This window comes from Malaclemys terrapin, chromosome 6 (assembly GCF_027887155.1).
Source record: "Malaclemys terrapin pileata isolate rMalTer1 chromosome 6, rMalTer1.hap1, whole genome shotgun sequence".
Lineage (NCBI taxonomy): Eukaryota > Metazoa > Chordata > Testudines > Emydidae > Malaclemys > Malaclemys terrapin.
The window spans coordinates 16,035,510-16,055,506 of NC_071510.1; the positions used below are offsets into that span (position 1 = coordinate 16,035,510).

At 40.4% G+C, this 19,997-nt stretch overlaps 1 protein-coding gene across 2 annotated transcripts in view; it reads right to left on the reverse strand.

The window, feature by feature from the left end:
* SVEP1 (sushi, von Willebrand factor type A, EGF and pentraxin domain containing 1) overlaps positions 1–19,997 on the reverse strand; it is a 163,125-nt gene that overhangs the window by 89,264 nt on the left and 53,864 nt on the right. For both annotated transcript variants that reach the window (XM_054031824.1, XM_054031825.1), the window contains exons 7-12: positions 14,996–15,193; positions 8,433–8,551; positions 5,558–5,687; positions 3,135–3,242; positions 2,731–2,862; positions 824–1,018 (exon numbers count right to left, since the gene is read on the reverse strand). In XM_054031824.1, the coding sequence (XP_053887799.1) occupies positions 824–1,018; positions 2,731–2,862; positions 3,135–3,242; positions 5,558–5,687; positions 8,433–8,551; positions 14,996–15,193 (882 nt within the window). The remainder of the gene's footprint in view (positions 1–823; positions 1,019–2,730; positions 2,863–3,134; positions 3,243–5,557; positions 5,688–8,432; positions 8,552–14,995; positions 15,194–19,997) is intronic.

The following is a 19,997-nucleotide window of genomic DNA, read 5'->3' on the forward strand; positions in this document are numbered from 1 at the left end:
ACGCCTCCTGCTTGCTGTGAATAGCTGTTTCGCGGCGTGCAGGAAGCTGGGAGGGAGGGAGGAGGAGCTAGGATGTGGCGCGCTCGGGGGAGAGGGCATAACTGGGCAGGAAGAGGTGGGGTGGGAGTGGAGTGGGGGCAGGAAGAGGTGGGGCCTTGGGGGAAGGGGTGGAGTAAGGGCAGGGCCTGGGGCAGAGCCAGGGGTCGAGCACCCCTCTGCACTTTGAAAAATCAGCACCTGTGGCCGAAGCTGAAACCCAAGGGTTTCAGGCCTGAGCAGCAGGGCTCAGGCTTCAGCTTCAGTCCTGGGCGGCGGAGCTCAGGTTACAGGCCCCCCCGCTTGGGACTGAAGCCCTTGGGCTTGGGCTTGTCCCCTCTTTCCCCCCAAGGCGGTGGGGGCTTGGGTGGGCTCAGGCTTCGGTGCCCCCTCCTGGGGTCATGTGGTAATTTTTGTTGTCAGAAGGGGGTCACGGTGCAGTGAAGTTTGAGAACCGCTGGTCTAGACAAATTATTTCAACCTGCTTTTTTTTTTTTTAACTAACATGCCATGCAGATTTTGTTTCCATTGCTATCTTGTAAACCCCAAAGACTCAAATTTATTATTATATTTTATCCAGTTTAGGAAACAATATATTGTAATCCTAAAACCCTTTTTGTACAAGGCTCTTAACAGTTCAGGAGAAGGGACAATAGAAAATTTATCATGTCGAACAGTTATAATTTCTAGTTATTGAATCACATTCCAAACTATAAATATTGTTGGAGACATTACAAGCTCATTTTAGAGCAGAAAAACAAAGGTTAATAATCAAAGTAAAACTCACAAGAGCAGTCAGGCCATTCAGTAGAATATGGTGGTTTCCAGATACCATCCTCATAGGCACAATAGTAGTTTTCAGTTGACGCTGCTGTAAAGTTATAACCATCCAGGCAGCGTAATGTGCAGTTAACACCTGCTTCGTCTTCTATGCATATAAAATCCCCATGCATTGGGGTAAAGGAAATTTCACAGGGAGAACCTGTGAAAAAATATATTCTGTTCACATAAGGATCGCTTTTAGAGTAATATAAACAAGTACACAGGAAACCCTGAGGGATAGGATTTTCAAAGCACTTGGTTTAATTCTGCTTCCCCTGAAATCAACAGGAGTATTATTATTGACTTCAATGGAAGGAAAATTAGGCAAATGTTAAGCACTTTTGAAAATCCCATCGTGGGAGTTTAAAATCCAGAAATGCAAAGGTTGAAAAAAAATCAAGCACCAAAAGCCTGGAAATGCAAAACTGAAAGCCCTGTATGCTTTTGCTTAAAACTGGGGTCTCTCTTTAGAGCATGCTAAATTATTCATCTATTAACATAATACATAATATTAACTAGAACCTTTTACACAACCGTACACACAGTAAGTTACAGTACATTACATACAGTACCTGATTCTGATGTCAATCAGCCTTACACTGGTGGAATTCTATTGACTTTAGTGGAGTTACTCCTGATTTATGCTAGTGTATAAGTGATCAAAATCAGACCTATAATCTTCAGATTTGGGCAGATTTTTAAAGCCTCAGTAAAATATAATTAACAAGCCAAGTGTGAAGAAAATAGGTTTATAGTAGTTTTCAAATTGTTAGTGTTTGACGTTCAGTGGCCAAGAGTTTGAGATGATACTGAGCTGGAAATATCCAAGAGCTTGAAATAAAGCTAAATCAGAGAACAAGTGAAGTGAGCCTAATGTTCTAAACCCCAATATCTTTGAATCAATTAAAAAAATGAATTAAGTTTCACTTTGAAGTCTCTCAATATTCATAATTTTGAAACAACCAAATTTGAATTATTCAAACTTGGCTTGTTCTGTAGATCTCACTGAGACTTAAAAATCATTCCAAATCTGAAGACTGTATGTACTCCTGTAACTTACTGTTTCTAAGGATAGACACAAAATTCCAGTTTATACAATATTAAATATTGTATTAATTAAATAATTTACCATGATGTAAAAGTGAGACCCAGTTTTAAGGCGTACGCAGAAGGGGGCCGAGTTAAAGCTGAATTTTCAACCGTAAATCTGCATTTGCTAACTTCTGAGTGATTGATTTTCCTAACTGATTGTTGGCCCGCTGGTTGGGGCTCTCTTTCTCCCCCCCCTCCCGTTTTTTTCCTCCATATAATACATACCCCCATACTTATGCACACATATACATGTGTAAACTCAATTATAAAGGCTAGAAAGTGTTCCGTTTCCTGTTAGGATATTAGCAGTTTATTAAAAAAAATCTGTCCAGAGAAATCTTCCATTCTGCTGAACAGAAAGTAGACTACATTTTAGGCTATGCTTCTTGTTGACAAATAATTGGACAACTGCCTGAAGTTTTGTTGGACTTCTGAGTAAAACCTTTAGTGGCTTTTATACCTATTTTGAATGCATGGAGTACACTACTCTGTTACTCCAGAGTTTTGCCATATAACTCAATTGATTTTATTGATCGACCTGACCTGATTTCACTGGAGTTACACTGGTGTAAAACAGTGAGACTGGAATGCAAAAATACATTGGTGCTGTATACATATGCACATTTATAACAAGTATTACACACACACTTGTTACTTACCAGTGAATTATTCATAGCACTGAACATTAAACTGACTGATGGTGACTGATATGTATAACTGCATTTTTACCAGTACTACATAATTTTGTGTCAATGACCAGAAGACGATCAAATAACAAACCTTTGATGACAATGTGGATCTCACATGTCCTGTTATTTCCTGAGGGGTCTGTGGCAGTGTATTGAACTGTTGTCTCTCCTTTGAGGAAGAGATCTCCAGGTGAATGACTTTTAGTGATAGTCAGGGCCGCTCCTAGAGTAGTTTAAAAAAAATCAATGAAAAGGTTTTTCTGGCCTAGTATATTGCAGCTGTCCCTACAGAGGCTGACTACACAATGGACAATTTAGACTTTTTAATTTTCTTGGTAACAGATGTGCTCAACCATGGTAAGCACTGAATCAAACCTGTTCAAACTGGTATGTTGCTAAAAAATGATATCCTAATCCCAGGGGTGCCTTGTAGGAACTGTATGGACCTAACCACTCTTCGGCTGTTTCGAATATACTTGAGCTGCATTAACTCACCTGAGTTGTCCGAGAACTGAGGTTCCTCCCATGTTGCTCTGTACTCGTTCTCCAGGACCTGAATTGGAGGAGGAGATCTGCATCTATCGATTACAGGGGATTCTACATCTAGAGAAGTTGAAGAGACAGCGTGAAATTTGATCACAGAACAATAGACAAGTCATGGGTCAAACTCAGAGGTGATGTGAAGGGTGTTTTAAGTTCCACATCTGTAAAACTGGATAAGTGGGTGTGTGTTTGAGAGTAAGCTGCTGTAATATATATGCCAAAAGAATGGAAGTGCAGGGTTAGAGCAGGAAAAGCATCAGAAGATAAATTAGGGAGAGTGGCTTTATTTTAAACTCTCTGGTTGGATGTCTTTCCTGCACAGTCCTACCCTTGGGCCGCCTTGTTGAGCAACGTAAACTATCTTACGCCCACTAAATAATGTATAATTTACTCCACTGTTTATTGTGCCTCTGAGGTTGGTCCATTGTCAGAAAAATTTACCAACAGTCTCCCGTTGACCAACAAGACTTTGGCTCAAGCTACGTAAACAGCCACTTAAGTTTCCTAAAGCAGTGGTTTTCAACCTGTGGATCATGGACACCAGGAGGTCTGCAGACCCCCATCTAAAATTTCCAAATGGGTCCATACCTCCATTTAAAATTTTTTAGAGGTCCGCAAATGAAAAAAGGTTGAAAACCCACTGTCCTAAAACAACTGAGCTATCCTGGATAGAACACAGATAGCCACCAATTCATAATACCTAATTCACTGAATTTATCCGAGTGCTGACTCTGACTGAGTTTAGTGATTAAAAATAACAGCAGACACCAAGGTATCGAGCCAAACACACACCAGAATGAGCGGATGCCATTCCAATAGAACGCTGGGCAAAATTCAGGAAGTGACATAAATATAATTTAAGTTAGACATCAAGGATGTGTCCCAGAGAATGGGTGTAAGTGGGAAAGCAGTGTAATTTATGCTGATTTGGCACTGAGCAAATATATGAAGCGAGTGTCATTCATATGTAGAAGTGGCAGGAGAGAGTGGGGTATCAGAAAAAGCAATGAACAGGAGGGTGTTATATAAACAGCCACCCTTTTACTCTAGCTTACTTTGAAGTATTCCTATCACAATGAAGACTAAATTCAGTCCAGGTCTAACAGGAACAATACACACTAAAGTCAATGGGAAAGGAGTTACATACACTTATGGTAGTCTGAATCTGGTCCCCAGAATAATAAACTGGTATAAGTAACACTTGCTCTGCATACAACTAAATGTCAAATTGGTACAAGTTGCACACATTTGCTAACCAACATGCACCGGATGTGTAACTTAAACTATCACCTTCATTATCATTGCTAAATATATCCCACCAAGTTTGAATTGCCTATGTATACTACTACCAAAGGGAACAAGAAATACATCAGCCAGATGGTTTGTTAAATGCGTAATTACAAATACAAGGGCCAGACTCTGCTGTCACAGGCTTTGTGGATTTCAGGTGTAACTCTGCTTGAAATTGGTGGAAAACTGGTGTGAGAGAAGAATTAGGCTCAACAGAGAACAACATTGCAGGTGCCATCACAACATGCCTCACCTCATATTTATTCATCAAAACCATCTCATGTTATGTACTTATTCAACAATTTATTTAAACTCATCAGCCAAGCCAAACTGCAGAAGGCAGAAAGTTGCCTTTCCCTTCATAAAGCTAAGATAGCGTCTCCCGCCACTGATAACCTCCCAGCTAACTCGACAGAGAAATATACCTTCTCGCCTCTATGCAGCAGCATCACTAGAACTAAGTGGACACTGCAAAAAAGGATTCAAGAACATTTGCTCAAAGACAAAAATTGCACATTGGCATCAACTGTATTCACCATCCATTTTATTTGCATTCTGTAAACTTTTCAAAGAGTGAATTTTTGTTCATAAGACAGTTCACTGAAAGAGAGAGCACGTCTCAAATACTTGGGCAAACAAATACTTGCATGATTTATCTCATTGGAAATATGTGGTCATCTTGAAAGCTCGTTGTGGGTTTGGGAGACATTCAGTCAGGAATTAAAAACAATGGTCTGTGAGTAAACACAACACGCATGCCACATAACTAACCCTAATGCCTGCTTATGTTTTGACAGATTAATGCGCTTTATTTACGAAATGTGGGGAAGCCCCAGATTAAGAACAAATGCTTTAGCTGCAGCCTGTCCAAATAGACAATCCAGCATTTGACAGCAATTACTATATTATGCAAATGATGGCCTCCATTCAGCCAGGCATTTATGCATGTGAATTCAACAGGACTATTCACATGCTTAAAATTAGGTGTGTACTTAAATGCCATGGTGAATCAGAGCCTCCTTCTGCACAAATGAAAGTTTTATCTTTGTCAGAATCCTTCCCAGGTACTGCTGAATAGCACTTACCAATAACCTTGACACTGAATGTGCAGCTTGCCTGATTGTCGGACTTGTCCACTGCTAGGTAAGTGATCACAACTTCTCCAATGGGGAAAAGAGAAGGTGGTACAAAAGCTGGAGTAACGTGAATTGAGACCTTTTAGAGGAACAGACGTTTGTTATTTAAACACAAACATGGGTCAGTAATCACATATTTGTATTTTACAAAATGTGCATGTAATGTAATCCTTTGAAATGAAACCTCTACGTGTTTGGATGCATGTAGATTTGATTCTCATTTATACTAAGAATGCTTTATACCCTTTAGCAGTTTAGAAGAGCCATAAATTGTGCATAAATTACATTTACACCCTCTTACAGGCTTCTTCATATGGCCAAAGTAATGGAAGGGACCTTAATATAAATGAGCAACAGAGGGTCCTGTGGCACCTTTGAGACTAACAGAAGTACTGGGAGCATAAGCTTTTGTGGGTCAGAACCTCACTTCTTCAGATGCAAGTCACTTCTTCGCTTGAATCTGAAGAAGTGAGGTTCTGACCCACGAAAGCTTATGCTCCCAGTACTTCTGTTAGTCTCAAAGGTGCCACAGGACCCTCTGTTGCTTTTTACAGATTCAGACTAACATGGCTACCCCTCTGATACTTAATATAAATGAGAATCAGGCCCACACGAATGTAAGCAGCTCAACTGGGAATCAAAGTTTTCACTGGCCAGAATTGTAACTCAGAGAACATTCCTCTTTACAAAACAGTTTGGGGGAAAATTCTGCCATTGGATACACACGTAGACCTCCCATTGTTGTAATCATTGGGCTACACATTTAGCCCAATTGTGAGCTCAACTGTAAAAAGCACATGAAAGTTCATAAGTTGTTACAATAACCCCTAATAACAAATGTTGATGGGAAAAGGTACAAAAAGGTGACAAAAAGACTGAATTAGTCCCAACAAAAAGGCCTACTGATATAACTCAAGGACTATGCTAAGATCATGCTTGGTAAACAAGAAAAGCATGGAACCAGAAATCAGTGAACCAAAATTGGTGTGTCTGAAAGTGGGCCTAATTGGTGGACAAAATAATGAGGGGATGATCTATTTCTCCCACCATTCCCTTGAGGGGTCCTTAAAGAAAGAGACTTGGGGAGAAAAATTGGCTACTAGAGTGAGCTTCACCCTCATGGCAGCCACCCCCACCATCTCCATGAAGACCCCATGCCTTTGTCATCCTGATCCTGACCAGACTGGGCCAAAGAGAGGGACCCAGATGACATCGCCACCTCCTCTGGCTCCAGCTGAATTCCACCCGGGATGAAACGGGATTAGACTTTAAGAACAGCTCCAGCCCAACTCAAATAACTTCTTCTCTTGTCCCCAAAAGGACAGTTATTACCGTCTTTGATACCATCTAAGTCAGTGATTCTCAACCAGGGGTATGGGTACCCATGGGGCTACGCAGAGGTCGTCCAGCAGGTACATCAACTCATCTAGATATCTGCCTAGTCTTACAACAGGCTACCTAAAAAGCACTAGTGAAGTCAGTACAAACTAAAATTTCATCTAGAGAATGACTTGCTTATATTGCTCTATATACTATACATGGAAATGTAAGTACAATATTTATATTTCAATTGATTTATTTGATAATTATATGGTAAAAATGAGAAAGTAAGCAATTTTTCAGTAATAGTGTGCTGTGACACTTTTGTATTTGTGTGTCTGTTTTTGTAAATAACTACGGTAGTTTTCAAGTGAGGTGAAACTTGGGGGTATGCAAGACAAACCGGACTCCTGAAAAGAGTTCAGCAGTCTGGAAAGATTGAGAGCCACTGAATAAGAGCCTGTCAGACTAAGGGGCGGGGCCGGCTCCAGGCACCAGCTCAGCAAGCAGGTGCTTGGAGCGGCCAAGGGGAAGGGGTGGCACGTCCGGCTGTTCCGCGGAAATTCGGTGGCGGCTCCCTCAGTCGCTCTCGGAAGGACCTGGCGCCGAAGTGCCGCCGAAGTGCTGCCGATCACGATCACGGCTTTTTTTTTTTTCTTTTTCCCCGCCACTTGGGGCGGCAAAAACCCTGGAGCCGGCCCTGCTAAGGGGTTTTTCCTTCTAAAAACGTTCTCCAGCAAAAGTGAACAAGGGATGTTTTTAAAACAAAAGTCTTACTTAATACTTTACATTTCAAATGCTTTAACTGTTTTTCCTTCTTTTCTTTACCTTTAATAAAAAAGTCAAAAGGATTTTAATGGTGTGTTTGCCATATTACTAAGCAGGCTGAAATCTCTGTTTACCAGTCTTGGATCTTGTTTAACTCTGTTTAACATTGGACAGTGATTTGATTATGTTAGCACCTTTGGCCTGGACAGTCCATCTAAATTAATACACTACCACCTACTTCAGTGTAAGTTGCTGGCCTGTATATGAAGCTTGATCATGGTAAAGAAATGGGATCGTGTTTCTTGTATGGGGCTGTGATGAGTTTTCACTTATCACAGTGGGCTCTTTTTAGCCTTTGAGTGTTATGAGTTGGTTTACTTCCTTGAGGAAGGACCCGATCTTATGGAAGGCAGAGTACTAAACTCCTTCATATTCTGAGCTCCTTTTTAAAGTGCTGTTCTGTATTTCATAAACAAGGAGCCATTCTTTCTTTTGACTGCATAAATTAACTGTACAGAACTGTATGCATATAAAAACACCGTACAGGGTATTCAGTAGCCACATAAATCTAACAGAGAAAATGCTGAATTCTGAAGATACTAGTTTACAACAGTTCTCTCTACTTCTTCTCACCAAGAAACAAGATATTCTAATGGCTTAGTGACATTTGAGAGCTCTAAAACAGCTACCTGAAAAGGGATTGCATCAAAATAAAATGTATATGTTTTAGCTCTACCTCATCTCCAGAGTTATCCTTTGCTATTGGAATCTGCCAGCTAATATTAGCAGAGTTATGATGTTCCAGAGTCCTGGCCTCAATATTGTCTGGACAGCTGATTTGAGGAGCTTCAAAATCTAATCGAGAGAGAGAGAGGAAAAAAATCAATAATGGTTACTCAGCTGGCTTGCTGTGTGCATTGTTTATCAAGGTGACTAGTATCATCTCATTATTTTGCACCTGTTTGCTTTCTCCACCTCTTATCTATATTCTTACACTTTGATTGCAAGCTCTTCAGGATGGGCACTGTCTCTTCATTATATTTTTGTACAGAGCCATTGGATTCTAGGAGTTATCATACTACAGATAATACTAATAGAACGAGGGTTTGCTTTAACACTACAGTTGCCTTTTATTAAAACAACACATCGATTCATCGATGAGGAATGGCTACTTTATTCCCCTATTTCTTGACAACAAGTTATGAACTCATATCAAAAGTGACTGAGCTTTAATTACCCTAAAAATACACCATTTTTTAATGTCCTGGCACAAAAATTTGTTTTATGGGGATTCTGGTGGGAAGGTGGGAGAATCAAAATGACACCTACAGTTTTGCTTATAATCATTTGCAAAGTCAGTGTAATTCTATGTTTTTTGTTTATAAATACTTCATTTTCTCAAACAAAAGCACATTCAGTCCTAGAAGACAAGCATTCCCAAGAAGAACTATCGAAACCCAGCAGTTTGTTGTATTCACACAACTTTGGGGAACTCCGATTGGCAGCTTCATCAGGACAAATCTTCAGCAGGTATAAATTGCCATAACTTCTCTGAAGGCAATGGAGTCACATTGCTTCACACCAGCTAAGGATCTGGCCCCAGAGGTCAGCAACCTTCGGGACGTGGCCCATCAGGGTAATCCGCTGGTGGGCTGCAAGACATGTTGTTTACGTTGACCGTCTGCAGGCCCGGCCCCCCTACAGCTCCCAGTGGCTGCGGTTCACCGTTCCCAGCCAATGGGAGCTGTAGGAAGCGGCGGCCAGCACGTCCCTGCGGCCCACGCCACTTCCTACAGCCCCCATTGGCTGGGAACAGCGAACCACGGCCACTGGGAGCTGCGGTGGCTGTGCCTGCGGATGGTCAACGTAAACAACATGTCTCGTGGCCCGCTACTGGATTACCCTGATGGGCTGCGTACTGAAGGTTGCTGACCCCTGATCTGGCCTATTGTCATCAAGAGTTCTTTCACATGAACCCGAAAAATCAAGTGAAACTCCAGTAAATCCTATTGAAACCTGACCATTTCATCACTAAATCAGTGACTCATCCCAGCTATTCCCCACTCAAAAATCTCCTATTCCCACCACAGGCCCCACCTTTTATTCCAATAGCTGTCAGGAGTTCCCTATTAGTGAGGAGCATTCTGGAGCGTCTCAGTCTAAGAATGAGGAAAACTACTTAAAACGGCAGCATTGAAACCAGAATATTCTCCATCCTGCTGATGTGGAATGCCAGGGGTGGGTTTTCTGCATCATCACGGAAGACATTTCATATGGATGCAGAGGCGGGTGGAAAACTAGCTCAGGGGCTGCCTCCACAATCTGAACCACCAAAAAAAAGTGGATGAGGCAATAGGTCAGCAGGCCATCCCTGAAGACATTAGAAGGGAAGGAGCAGTGCAGGTGTAACACTGGCAGACCCCGGTCGTCAGCGGGCGGGATCGAACCTGGGACCGCTGGAGCTTAGTGCATGAGCCTCTACCGCATGAGCTAAAAGCCACATGGCCATTAGCTAAGGCTGTAGAGCAGACTCGTTAATCTCTCTCTAAGTGGTCTCGGTGCCACTACATGGGACAGGGCACCAAACCCAGGAGGCGTGGGGGTTACACAGGGTCTCCCGTGAGCTAATGTCCCAGGATATGTTATAGAGAATGTGCGCGTGTTGATGTGCATATGTTTGTGAGTGAGTGTGCATGCGTGAGGGAGATGGTGGGATTGCTATTGGAGGGAAATAATTCAGACCAGCGTAAGTCTTCTCTGAGGTTTGCCAAACCTTGGCATGTTTCACAGTATGAATTAATATGCCCCATAATTAGGTCCCCTCTAAAGAGAAGGTAGCCAGAGATAAGGGAGGCACGTTGGGAATAGGCTCATGGAGATGAGAGTGAGAGGTGGACAGAAATAATTTGGTATTCCAACTATTTATTATAATAACTTTTCATCTGAAAAACTCGCGCATCTTTATAAAAATGGCTTCAAATTCCTGTTCCGACTGAAGTCAATGACTAAACTCCAATGGAGTCCTGCGTGACAAGGATGGAGTCTATTAACTAGTTAAGCTCACAACATCCCTGAAAGATGGCTCACTTAACCTACCACTGAAAGGCAGCACCCTCTTGGCCAGAATTTGAAAAGTTGTTTAGTATTATTAACGGTACACAACAACATTATTTTAGGATAGGAGCATAGAAGAACATTATGCCTAACTGAAACTGCATGAGGCAACTTAAGCAGACAGAATGTAATTACCAAAGTAAAAATTTGATTAATGTAAAAGATTAACACCTCTCCTCTTACAACAAGTGCCATGGGAGCTTTTATGTCCACAGGTGTGTGAGACCTCAACTTTACATCTAATTAGAGCAAGAGAACAGTGCTTTCTAGCACCATGCTGGGGCATGGTCTAGAACTGACTCCAAGGGAAGAGTGCTCTGACTGAATGGCTGCTCTGACTAATTTCTGCTGCTAAACAAAGGTTCCACATGTGACAAATGGCCTCCTCCAGTTTCAGAGAGTTTCTGTTTCACTAGCAATGGGTACAATCTGTGCTGCACGGCCAACAACAGTTAAGTCCCCAGTTACTCTCACAAAACTCAAAGCACTTTGTTATCCTGGCATGGAGCCTCTCCAAACACTGCAGCAGGATTATTTCATTACTGGAGTGCTCTTTGATAAATGGTCTCCAGTCTCACTAGGCAACGACAACAACGTTCACCTCTGAACCCTCTATGCCCGAGAGGCCTTAAACCAGCTAAAGAACTCACGCCTCTTATTACTTTGCTAGAGATATTTACATTTCAAACTATAACTCCGGTAATTAAAATTCCATGATGAAGACTGCATGAACAATAAATACAAGCCACTTTGCCTTCCTTTGAAGAAATTTTTCATAGCAAGCACACTCTTTGAAACAACTTCCAATTGTGTTTCACACTCCCAGGGCCATGGACTTTCAGCTGTAGCAAGTTCCAGTTAAAAGTGAAGTTCTGAAGAAAGGCTAATAATAAGCAGTGAGCAAACAGATTATTTTGGATAAGTGAAGTATTTTGGCTACATAATACATATAAACAACAAAGAGAACTAAGCAGGGACATGTTCTCTTTGTATAAAATTCAACAGATTGCAACTGCCCTCATCTTCACTAGAGACGTTCAGCCTTCAGAGACTACTGATATCTCTTATTTTAGGGTTTTACACTGTTGCCCATCACAGTAGACCTTGGGTGCCTGGTCTCAATACACACGGCTTCATCTTGATCCAAACAGCCTTGTCACCTTGTGGTGTGATCTCATCAGATATTATAAGTAGGGCTGTCAATCAATTACAAAAATTAATCGCGCGATTTAATTGCATGTTAAACAATAATAGAATACCATTTAGTTACATATTTTTGGATGTTTTCTACATTTTCAAATATATTGATTTCAATTACAACACAGAATAGAAAGTGTACAGTTTTGATTACAAGTATTTGCACTGTAAAAAAACCAAAAGAAATAGTATTTTTCAATTCACCTAATCCAAGTACTGTAGTGCAATATCTTTATCGTGAAAGTTGAACTTACAAATCTAGAATTATGTACAAAAAAACTGCATCAAAAATAAAACAATGTAAAATTTTTGAGCCTGCAGGTCCACTCAGTCCTACTTCTTGGTCTGCCAATCGCTCAGACAAACAAGTTTGTTTACATTTGCAGGAGATAATGCTGCCTGCTTCTTGTTTGCAATGTCATCTGAAAGTGAAAACCGGCATTCTCATGGCACTGTTGTAGCCGGCATTGCAAGATATTTACGTGCCAGATGTGCTAAAGATTCATATTTCCCTTCATGCTTCAGCCACCATTTCAGGGGACATGCGTCCATGCTGATGACGGGTTCTGCTCGATAACAATCCAAAGCAGAGCGGACCGACGCATGTTCATTTTCATTATCTGAGTCAGATGCTACCAGCAGAAGGTTGATTTTATTTTTTGGTGATTTGGGTTCTGTAGTTTCCGCATCAGAGTGTTCCTCTTTTAAAACTTCTAAAAGTATGCTCCACACCTCGTCCCTCTCAGATTTTGGAAGGCACTTCAGATTCTTAAACATTGAGTCAAGTGCTGTAGCTGTCTTTAGAAATCTCACATTGGTACCTTCTTTGCATTTTATGAAATCTGCAGTGAAAGTGTTCTTAAAATGAATAACGTGCTGAGTCATCATGCGAGACTGGTATAACATGAAATATATGGCAGAATGTAAAACAGAGCAGGGGCTGTACAATTCTCCCCCAAGGAGTTCAGTCACAAATTTAATTAATGCATTCTTTTTTTAATGAGTGTCATCAGCATGGAATAGTGGCTGAAGCATGAAGGGGCATGCAAATGTTTAGCATATCTGGCACGTAAATACCTTGCAATGCTAGCTACAAAAGTGCCATTTAAACGCCTGTTCTCACTTTCTGGTGATACTGTAAATAAGAAGAGGGCAGCATTATCTCCTGTAAATGTAAACAAACTTGTTTGTCTTAGTGATTGGCTGAACAAGAAGTAGGTCTGAGTGGACTTGTAGGCTCTGAAGTTTTACATTGTTTTGTTTTTGAGTGCAGTTATGTAACAACAACAACAACAATCTACATTTGTAAGTTGCACCTTCATGACAAAGAGATTGCACTACAGTACCTTTATAAGATTAATTTAAAAATATTATTTCTTTGATCATTTTTACAGTGCAAATATTTGTAATAAAAATATTCACTTTGATTTCAATTACAACACAGAATACAATATATATGAAAATGTAGAAAAACATCCAAAATATTGAAGAAATTTCGATTAGTATTCTATTGTTTAACAGTGCGATTAAAACTGAATTAATCATGATTAATTTTTTAAATCGTGATTAATTTTTTTGAGTTAATCGTGTGAGGTAAATGCGATTAATTGACAGCCCTAATTATAAGTTATGCCTAGTCCATATTTGCATGGAAGAACTTCCAGGAGCACGGAGGTTGCTGCTGATTCAGTAGGTGGGACTCTACCCTCCAAGTCAATACTGAAACAGCGCACTAAGGATCATTATGCTGCTGGAGGTGCGGTGTTTAGGATAAGTAGTAATATCAGGGTTCTCACTACTTATGGACATTAAACAACAGGAATCCTGTGGCACTTTCTGTAGTGATGTGCTAAGCAACTGTTATAACTCTGTTTTTTGTAACGTGCCTTTACATTTCTAAAGAGTCTACCTGCCTCTCTGCTGTTAGGCCCTCCATTCTGTTTCAGGTGCAGAATGTCACAGAGAAAAATGCCAGGCATTCAAACTGAAAGTATATTTGTGTATGAAAAAAAAAAATCTAATATTTTCTGAAAGAGCTCGGTGTTCATGCCAGAGCCCTGGCCAAATTCATACTAATGTAATTACATTTTTACCATCTACACTTCCTGTGCAGCTTCAGTTAATTACAGCATTCTTCGCTGTGTGCCCTAAAGTTTTGAGTAGTAAGCTGTTAAAAAGCGCTGGTGCCAGGGCCGCCCGGGGGGGTGTAAATGGGGCAATTTGCCTCAGGCCCTGGACCCCGCAGGGGCCCCGCGAGCCCTGGCCCGGCGGTGGTCCAGGTCTTTAGCGGCATTTCGACAGCGGGGGGGCCCTTCAGTGCTGCTGAAGACCTGGAGCGACTGAAGGGCCCCCCCGCCGCCGAAATGCCGCTGAAGACCCGGACCACCGCTAGGTGGAGTACAAGCACCGCAGCTCCCCCACTTTGCCCCAGATCCCCTGAATCCTCTGGACGGCCCTGGCTAGTGCCTCACTCCAGAGGGTGCTCTGATATACTGGGATAAAACATCTTCATGTATCTTGCATATTAGTATAAGTTTCCATAGCACTTAAGGAACCTTGAGATAAAAGGAACTATATAAACACATGCTATCCCATTGATATTTTTACTGTTATTATATTGTTTGGTTTCACTTTGGCCATTTCTAAAGCCTAGGTTTTTCTCCTCTTCATTCTTCAATTTATAATTTAACTTTTTCTCCCAGGCCTTAAAGTCACATAGTACCACGAACCCCAACAAAACAGGACACCTGGGATGGTCTCCAGAGGGCTGACTGATGGTGAGGTGCATCATAAATGTACCTGAACAATCTTGCTGAACTAATAAATATTAAATTCTATTGTCAGGCAATAGCGGAAGCAGTACATTTTGAAGATCACTTTAATCAGGCTTTGCCTCAGGTTCAAACACATCTTTATCTGTCTCTCTGCAATCCCCTTCCCTCTGAACCCACATCTACTTGCAGTGGAAATTATTGTTCAGGTCTATACCTTTGCATAGAGCCTTTTGGACATTTTCACTCCATCTCCCAGAAGGAGTGCATCTCAGTTCTTCTCTAACCCCAGACAAGGTGAATCCCCGGGGGCAGCTCAACTGGCACACTGTTCCAGATTTTGATGGTTCTTGTCCACAACTTGATGGATGTACTGTCACACTCTCAGGTTTCTGGAAGATGGGGCAATGCACCTCTACAGGAAGTAAACACACAAATGTCAGCGGACACAGAAAATACACACATCCAAAGTTACCAGCAATTAAGAACCCCATAATAGGATGTAGAAAAGAATCTGAAACTTGTTCTAAAATTCACTGCAACTCAGCCCCATTGGCGATCTCTACTAATAAGGTATTTTTCACTCAGCCTTTATGAAGGATAAAATGTTTCAGATAGCCTGGAAAATTCTGTTATATTTATTATCTTCCTTGTATTGAATGAGTTACATTGTGCTTTGAAGGCCAAACATTGATTTTACTACTGAGACTTCCCCTTGTGACAAGAATAGGTAAAACTCAGATTGGATTTTTATGGACATTTGAAATAGGTGCTGGAATTCAGGTGAGTTCTTTTGGTTGCAGGAGTTCTCTTTCAGTAAATTACAACCATTGGCAATATCCTCATGAGACAAATCAGGTTTGGCTCCACCCCCTTGTATCAGGTCTGCTCCTTTTTCTTCAATTCACCATTTACCTTTTTTTTTTTTTGCTGCTGGAATCATACCATAGTTTTGTACAAGAATCTATTAATTTCACCTGTTCCTATTTTGTTGTCTCATTCTCACAATACAGATATTGAAGTGTCATTATGAGCAGTTTGCTGCACACTAACTACAAAGAACCATTTCTACAATGCCATGAAATGAGAACTAAGAGGTACAACAACGTTACTAAAACAAAAAAGTCATTAAAATTTGTTTATTTCAGGTTTCATTACATGCTCAATCACTTTGTGTTTGTGAAATGGCTTGTAAGTGAACCTACATCCAGTTTCAAATTATTATAGGCTGATATCTGATTTTGTTCAAACCTAAAATATGAACCGGAACTCAGGGAACTATACATGGCAACCAAAGAACAATTGGCTGGTTTCCATATAAACGTAAAGTTCCAAGTTTAGCAAATGTTGACTATGGATTTGCAGGGACCAAAAACGTACCTTAATGTTATGAAATGTTCTGTGACTAGGGGAGGTCAAATATTTTCAAAATTGTGAAGAAAAAATTAATCAAAATTTGAAATTTCCAAAAATAAAATGGGGTGGGAGGAAGGAGGAAGGGAAATGACTACATTTTCACCAACACTTTATCCTGTTTTTCAACCAGCCATGTTTATTATTTCAGGCAGTTAATGCAATTTTTACTGTTGTCGTGTAGAGCTGGGCAAATACGGTAAAAGGTGGATACCGAATTTGTACAAGACATGTATTTTCAATAAATGTGCCTTGAAATATTAATATGCCTTCCAAAGCAAATTCTCAGGAATATGCTAAGTATTAAATGGAATGAATGTATAGCTCCAAGATTCATCATAGAGTTCAGCAACTTCTCATCTCCAAAGCTCTCCAGAAAAGAAGATGGAAATATCTGGGACATGTGTTAAGACATGTATGAAGCAAGAGTTTGCCATGGCAGGCGTGTCATTAGGTAGTTGGTCAAACATGTCAAAGGAGCTGACTGAAAGAATCCCTCTGTTGAACACTACTCAGAGAGGGAAAGCCTATGAGACTTCACATAGAGGATATACAAAAAGCTTCCCAGGACAGCTAGGGATGGTGGAGCCTTGTTCATTCCTTACGTGACGTTTGATGGTGTAGAAAGGATTCCGATTCAGAACAGTTAATATCTAGACAAAAAATGTCTTTGTCAAGTCCTTGAAAAGCTGTCAGTTCTACAAAACTTACTATGAAGAAAGAATCTAAGTATTATAAACATTTCCTGCCCTTGGAACTCTTGCATTTGAAAAATTAAGATTAAAGTTTAAACTATTAATAATAATACTTCATATCTTGTTGTCATTTTGACAGTCTGCAGAGGCCTTGAGTGTATACACATTCATTTTAGACAGAATAATTGTCTTAAAACGTAAAACTATTTCCATTAGTAAAAATGGTGCTCATTTCTGGGCACCTCTTTATGGGACAGCTATTGACAAATTGGAGGGAGAGCAGCACCAAAAATAATCAGGGAATCAAAATTAAAAGAGCTAAATTATGAGCTGGTTGGATAAGTGATAATTTAGGGGAAGGAACATAATGATGTAATGACAGGCACAAACACAAAGAGAAGAGGAACTATGTAGGGTGGTACAAAGGGATATATAACTAGGAGTGAAGAGAAGAAATCGAGAAAAGGAAAATTAGGCTGAATACAAGGAAAAGTGGAATAGTCTTCTGAGGAAGTGGTGATAGTCCCAGCACTTAGGACAAAACACTAGACTATATAAGGAGCAATCCTATATTATTAAAGAAAAGGTCAGGATAGCCTAATAGATCTTTTTCATCTCTGACTCCTACAATTCTACAGGTCCTCTGCTCTCAGTGGGCCAGGTCCGCAGCTGGTATAAATGGTCTTGGCTCCATTGACTTCAGCTGAGCTACAGTGATTTACACAGGTTTAGGATCTGACCCAATAAGTCTGGATTTAAAAGGGTGTATATAGGAGCAGAATTTGGTCCCATCAATCTACGATTCTGTGAATGTATATAAATATAAAATAATTTAACACCGGATGGGTCAGAATTTGATCTCAGTTACTCATGCCGATGGAAATACAGGGTACAAATCCAGCATATGAGAAAGCAAAATCTGTCCCATGTCTGTAAAACAGTGCATCACATGAAGCTGACTGAAACCAAATGAGTATAGTACACAGTTAATAAACGAACAGGTGAATTTTGATGGACAAAAAGAATACTGAACAGCAGGGCACTAATTGACCTCTCTCTCCTCTTCCTTTTATACATAAACCTTGAGGATGAAGATTGGCCAAAACACATTTAAAAAGTGGGCACACTAATTCTTTCAACACTAGATGGCATCAGTGCCCTTGGCATTAATGCCAACAAATTGTGTAATCCCGCAGTAATCATGGGCATTGTACAGAGCATTATAATATGAGGAGACTAACATTTCCTGATGTACAGTAAATCTAAGATGTTGGCTATAAACCATTCTTCAGTGGAATACCAGAGGGAAAGAGATAAAAGAGTTTAGTGGTGGAGAAATATTAACTTTTGTTTTTGCAAGTTAGAAAAAAAAAGAAGTTTTCATGCCTATCAAATATTTTAATTTTAGACAACAGAATATAATGTAACATAATAATCCAAGACAATTCATTACAATAACATCTTCAATAAAAAGTTGCTTGAAATAAAAATACACGTAACACACACACACCCTTGTAGGAAAAAAAACCTACAGTATTTGGCAGGTAAAACTAATTGGGCCCTAACAACCCAGAATAACTGTTATAACATAGCATTAGTGAGGCCATTCCTGGAATGCTCGGTCCAGTTCTGGTGACCATACTTCCAAAAAGGATGTTGAAAATGTAAAAGGATTCAGAAAAGAGATGTAAGTATGACATGAAATTTGGAAAACATGTTTTCTAGCAAGAGACTTAGGAGAAAAATCTTTTTAATTTACCAAGAGAAGGTTAACAGATGACCTGATCATCGCCTACAAGCACCTATGCTGGGAAGTATTTCCAATAGTTAAGGCTACGATTTAGTCACAGGTATTTTTAGTAAAAGTCACAGACAGGTCACGGGCAATAAACAAAAATTCACGGCCCATGACCTGTCCATGACTTATACTAAAAATACCTGTGATTAAATCTTGGGGGGGAGAAGGGGTACTGGGGGGGCGCAGTGGGAGTGCTGGGGGAGGAGGCACCGGGGCCGCCAGAGCAGTGGTTGGTGTGGCTGTCCCCAGAGCCAGCTGCTTTGGGTGGCCCCTGGGCCTGTCGCACCCTCCCCTGCAGAAGTTGCGGAGGTTGTGGAATCCATGACTTCCGCGATCACCGTGACAGACACGGAGCCCTACTGATAGTACATGCTTTTTCATCTAGCAGAAAAAAGCATAATGAGACCTAATGGTTGGAAGCTGCAGATAGTCAAATTCAGACTAGAAGGGAGGTGCACATTTTTAACAGTGAGAGTAATAATTTAGAACATCAGTAAGGAGAACAATTTTTTAAAATGTGCTATTAGGACTCTGGTTAGCATTTTCATGATCCTGCAATCATTCCATGAGTGGAATTTCACATCTGCTTTCCTTGCGTGGGGGATTTATACAAGTTATCTTTGTGTGCAGCCATGGCAGGAGTGAGCCCAGATGTTTCAGCTAATGCTTTTTGCAATGGGACAATCAAAGGAAACTCTTACACTGGATTTTTGGGACCAACAAGAACAAAGCCTTGCCATGGGTGACTCAGAAATCCAGCAAAAACTCTCATATAACCTGCTTGATTATGCAAAAGAGTCAAATAATATCAAACAGCATGAGGCGGCTTTTTGATATATAATGGAACTGAATTATAATAATTAAAAATTAAGAAATGACAGAGTAAAGTAAGTCCTCAAATAATAATCCTCCAATGGCATTTCAGGGCCCAGGCCTACTCTGTTGAAGTTAAATAAAATGTTCCCATTGATCTGGGAGCAAGATTGGGCTCTTAATATACTTAGTGTAAATAATATCAAAAATTTATGAATTTATCTTCATGATGTTTTTAAAGCATGTATCTACACCGAGGGCTCAATGTTCAGCCTTGCCCTCCCAGGGTCCCCATTTTTCTCCCCGTAGTTTTTGAATTACAAATAATTATGGGCATAATGTAGGTCACTTGGACACGTAGGTACAAAATTTACCGATGACATTAACTGCACCCACAATTTTCAGGAGCACCAAACAAGCCCAGCTTCTGAAAAGTCAGGCTCTATGTTCATGATTTCTGTATTTTCACTGGGTTTTAAAAATTATTATTATTATTATTA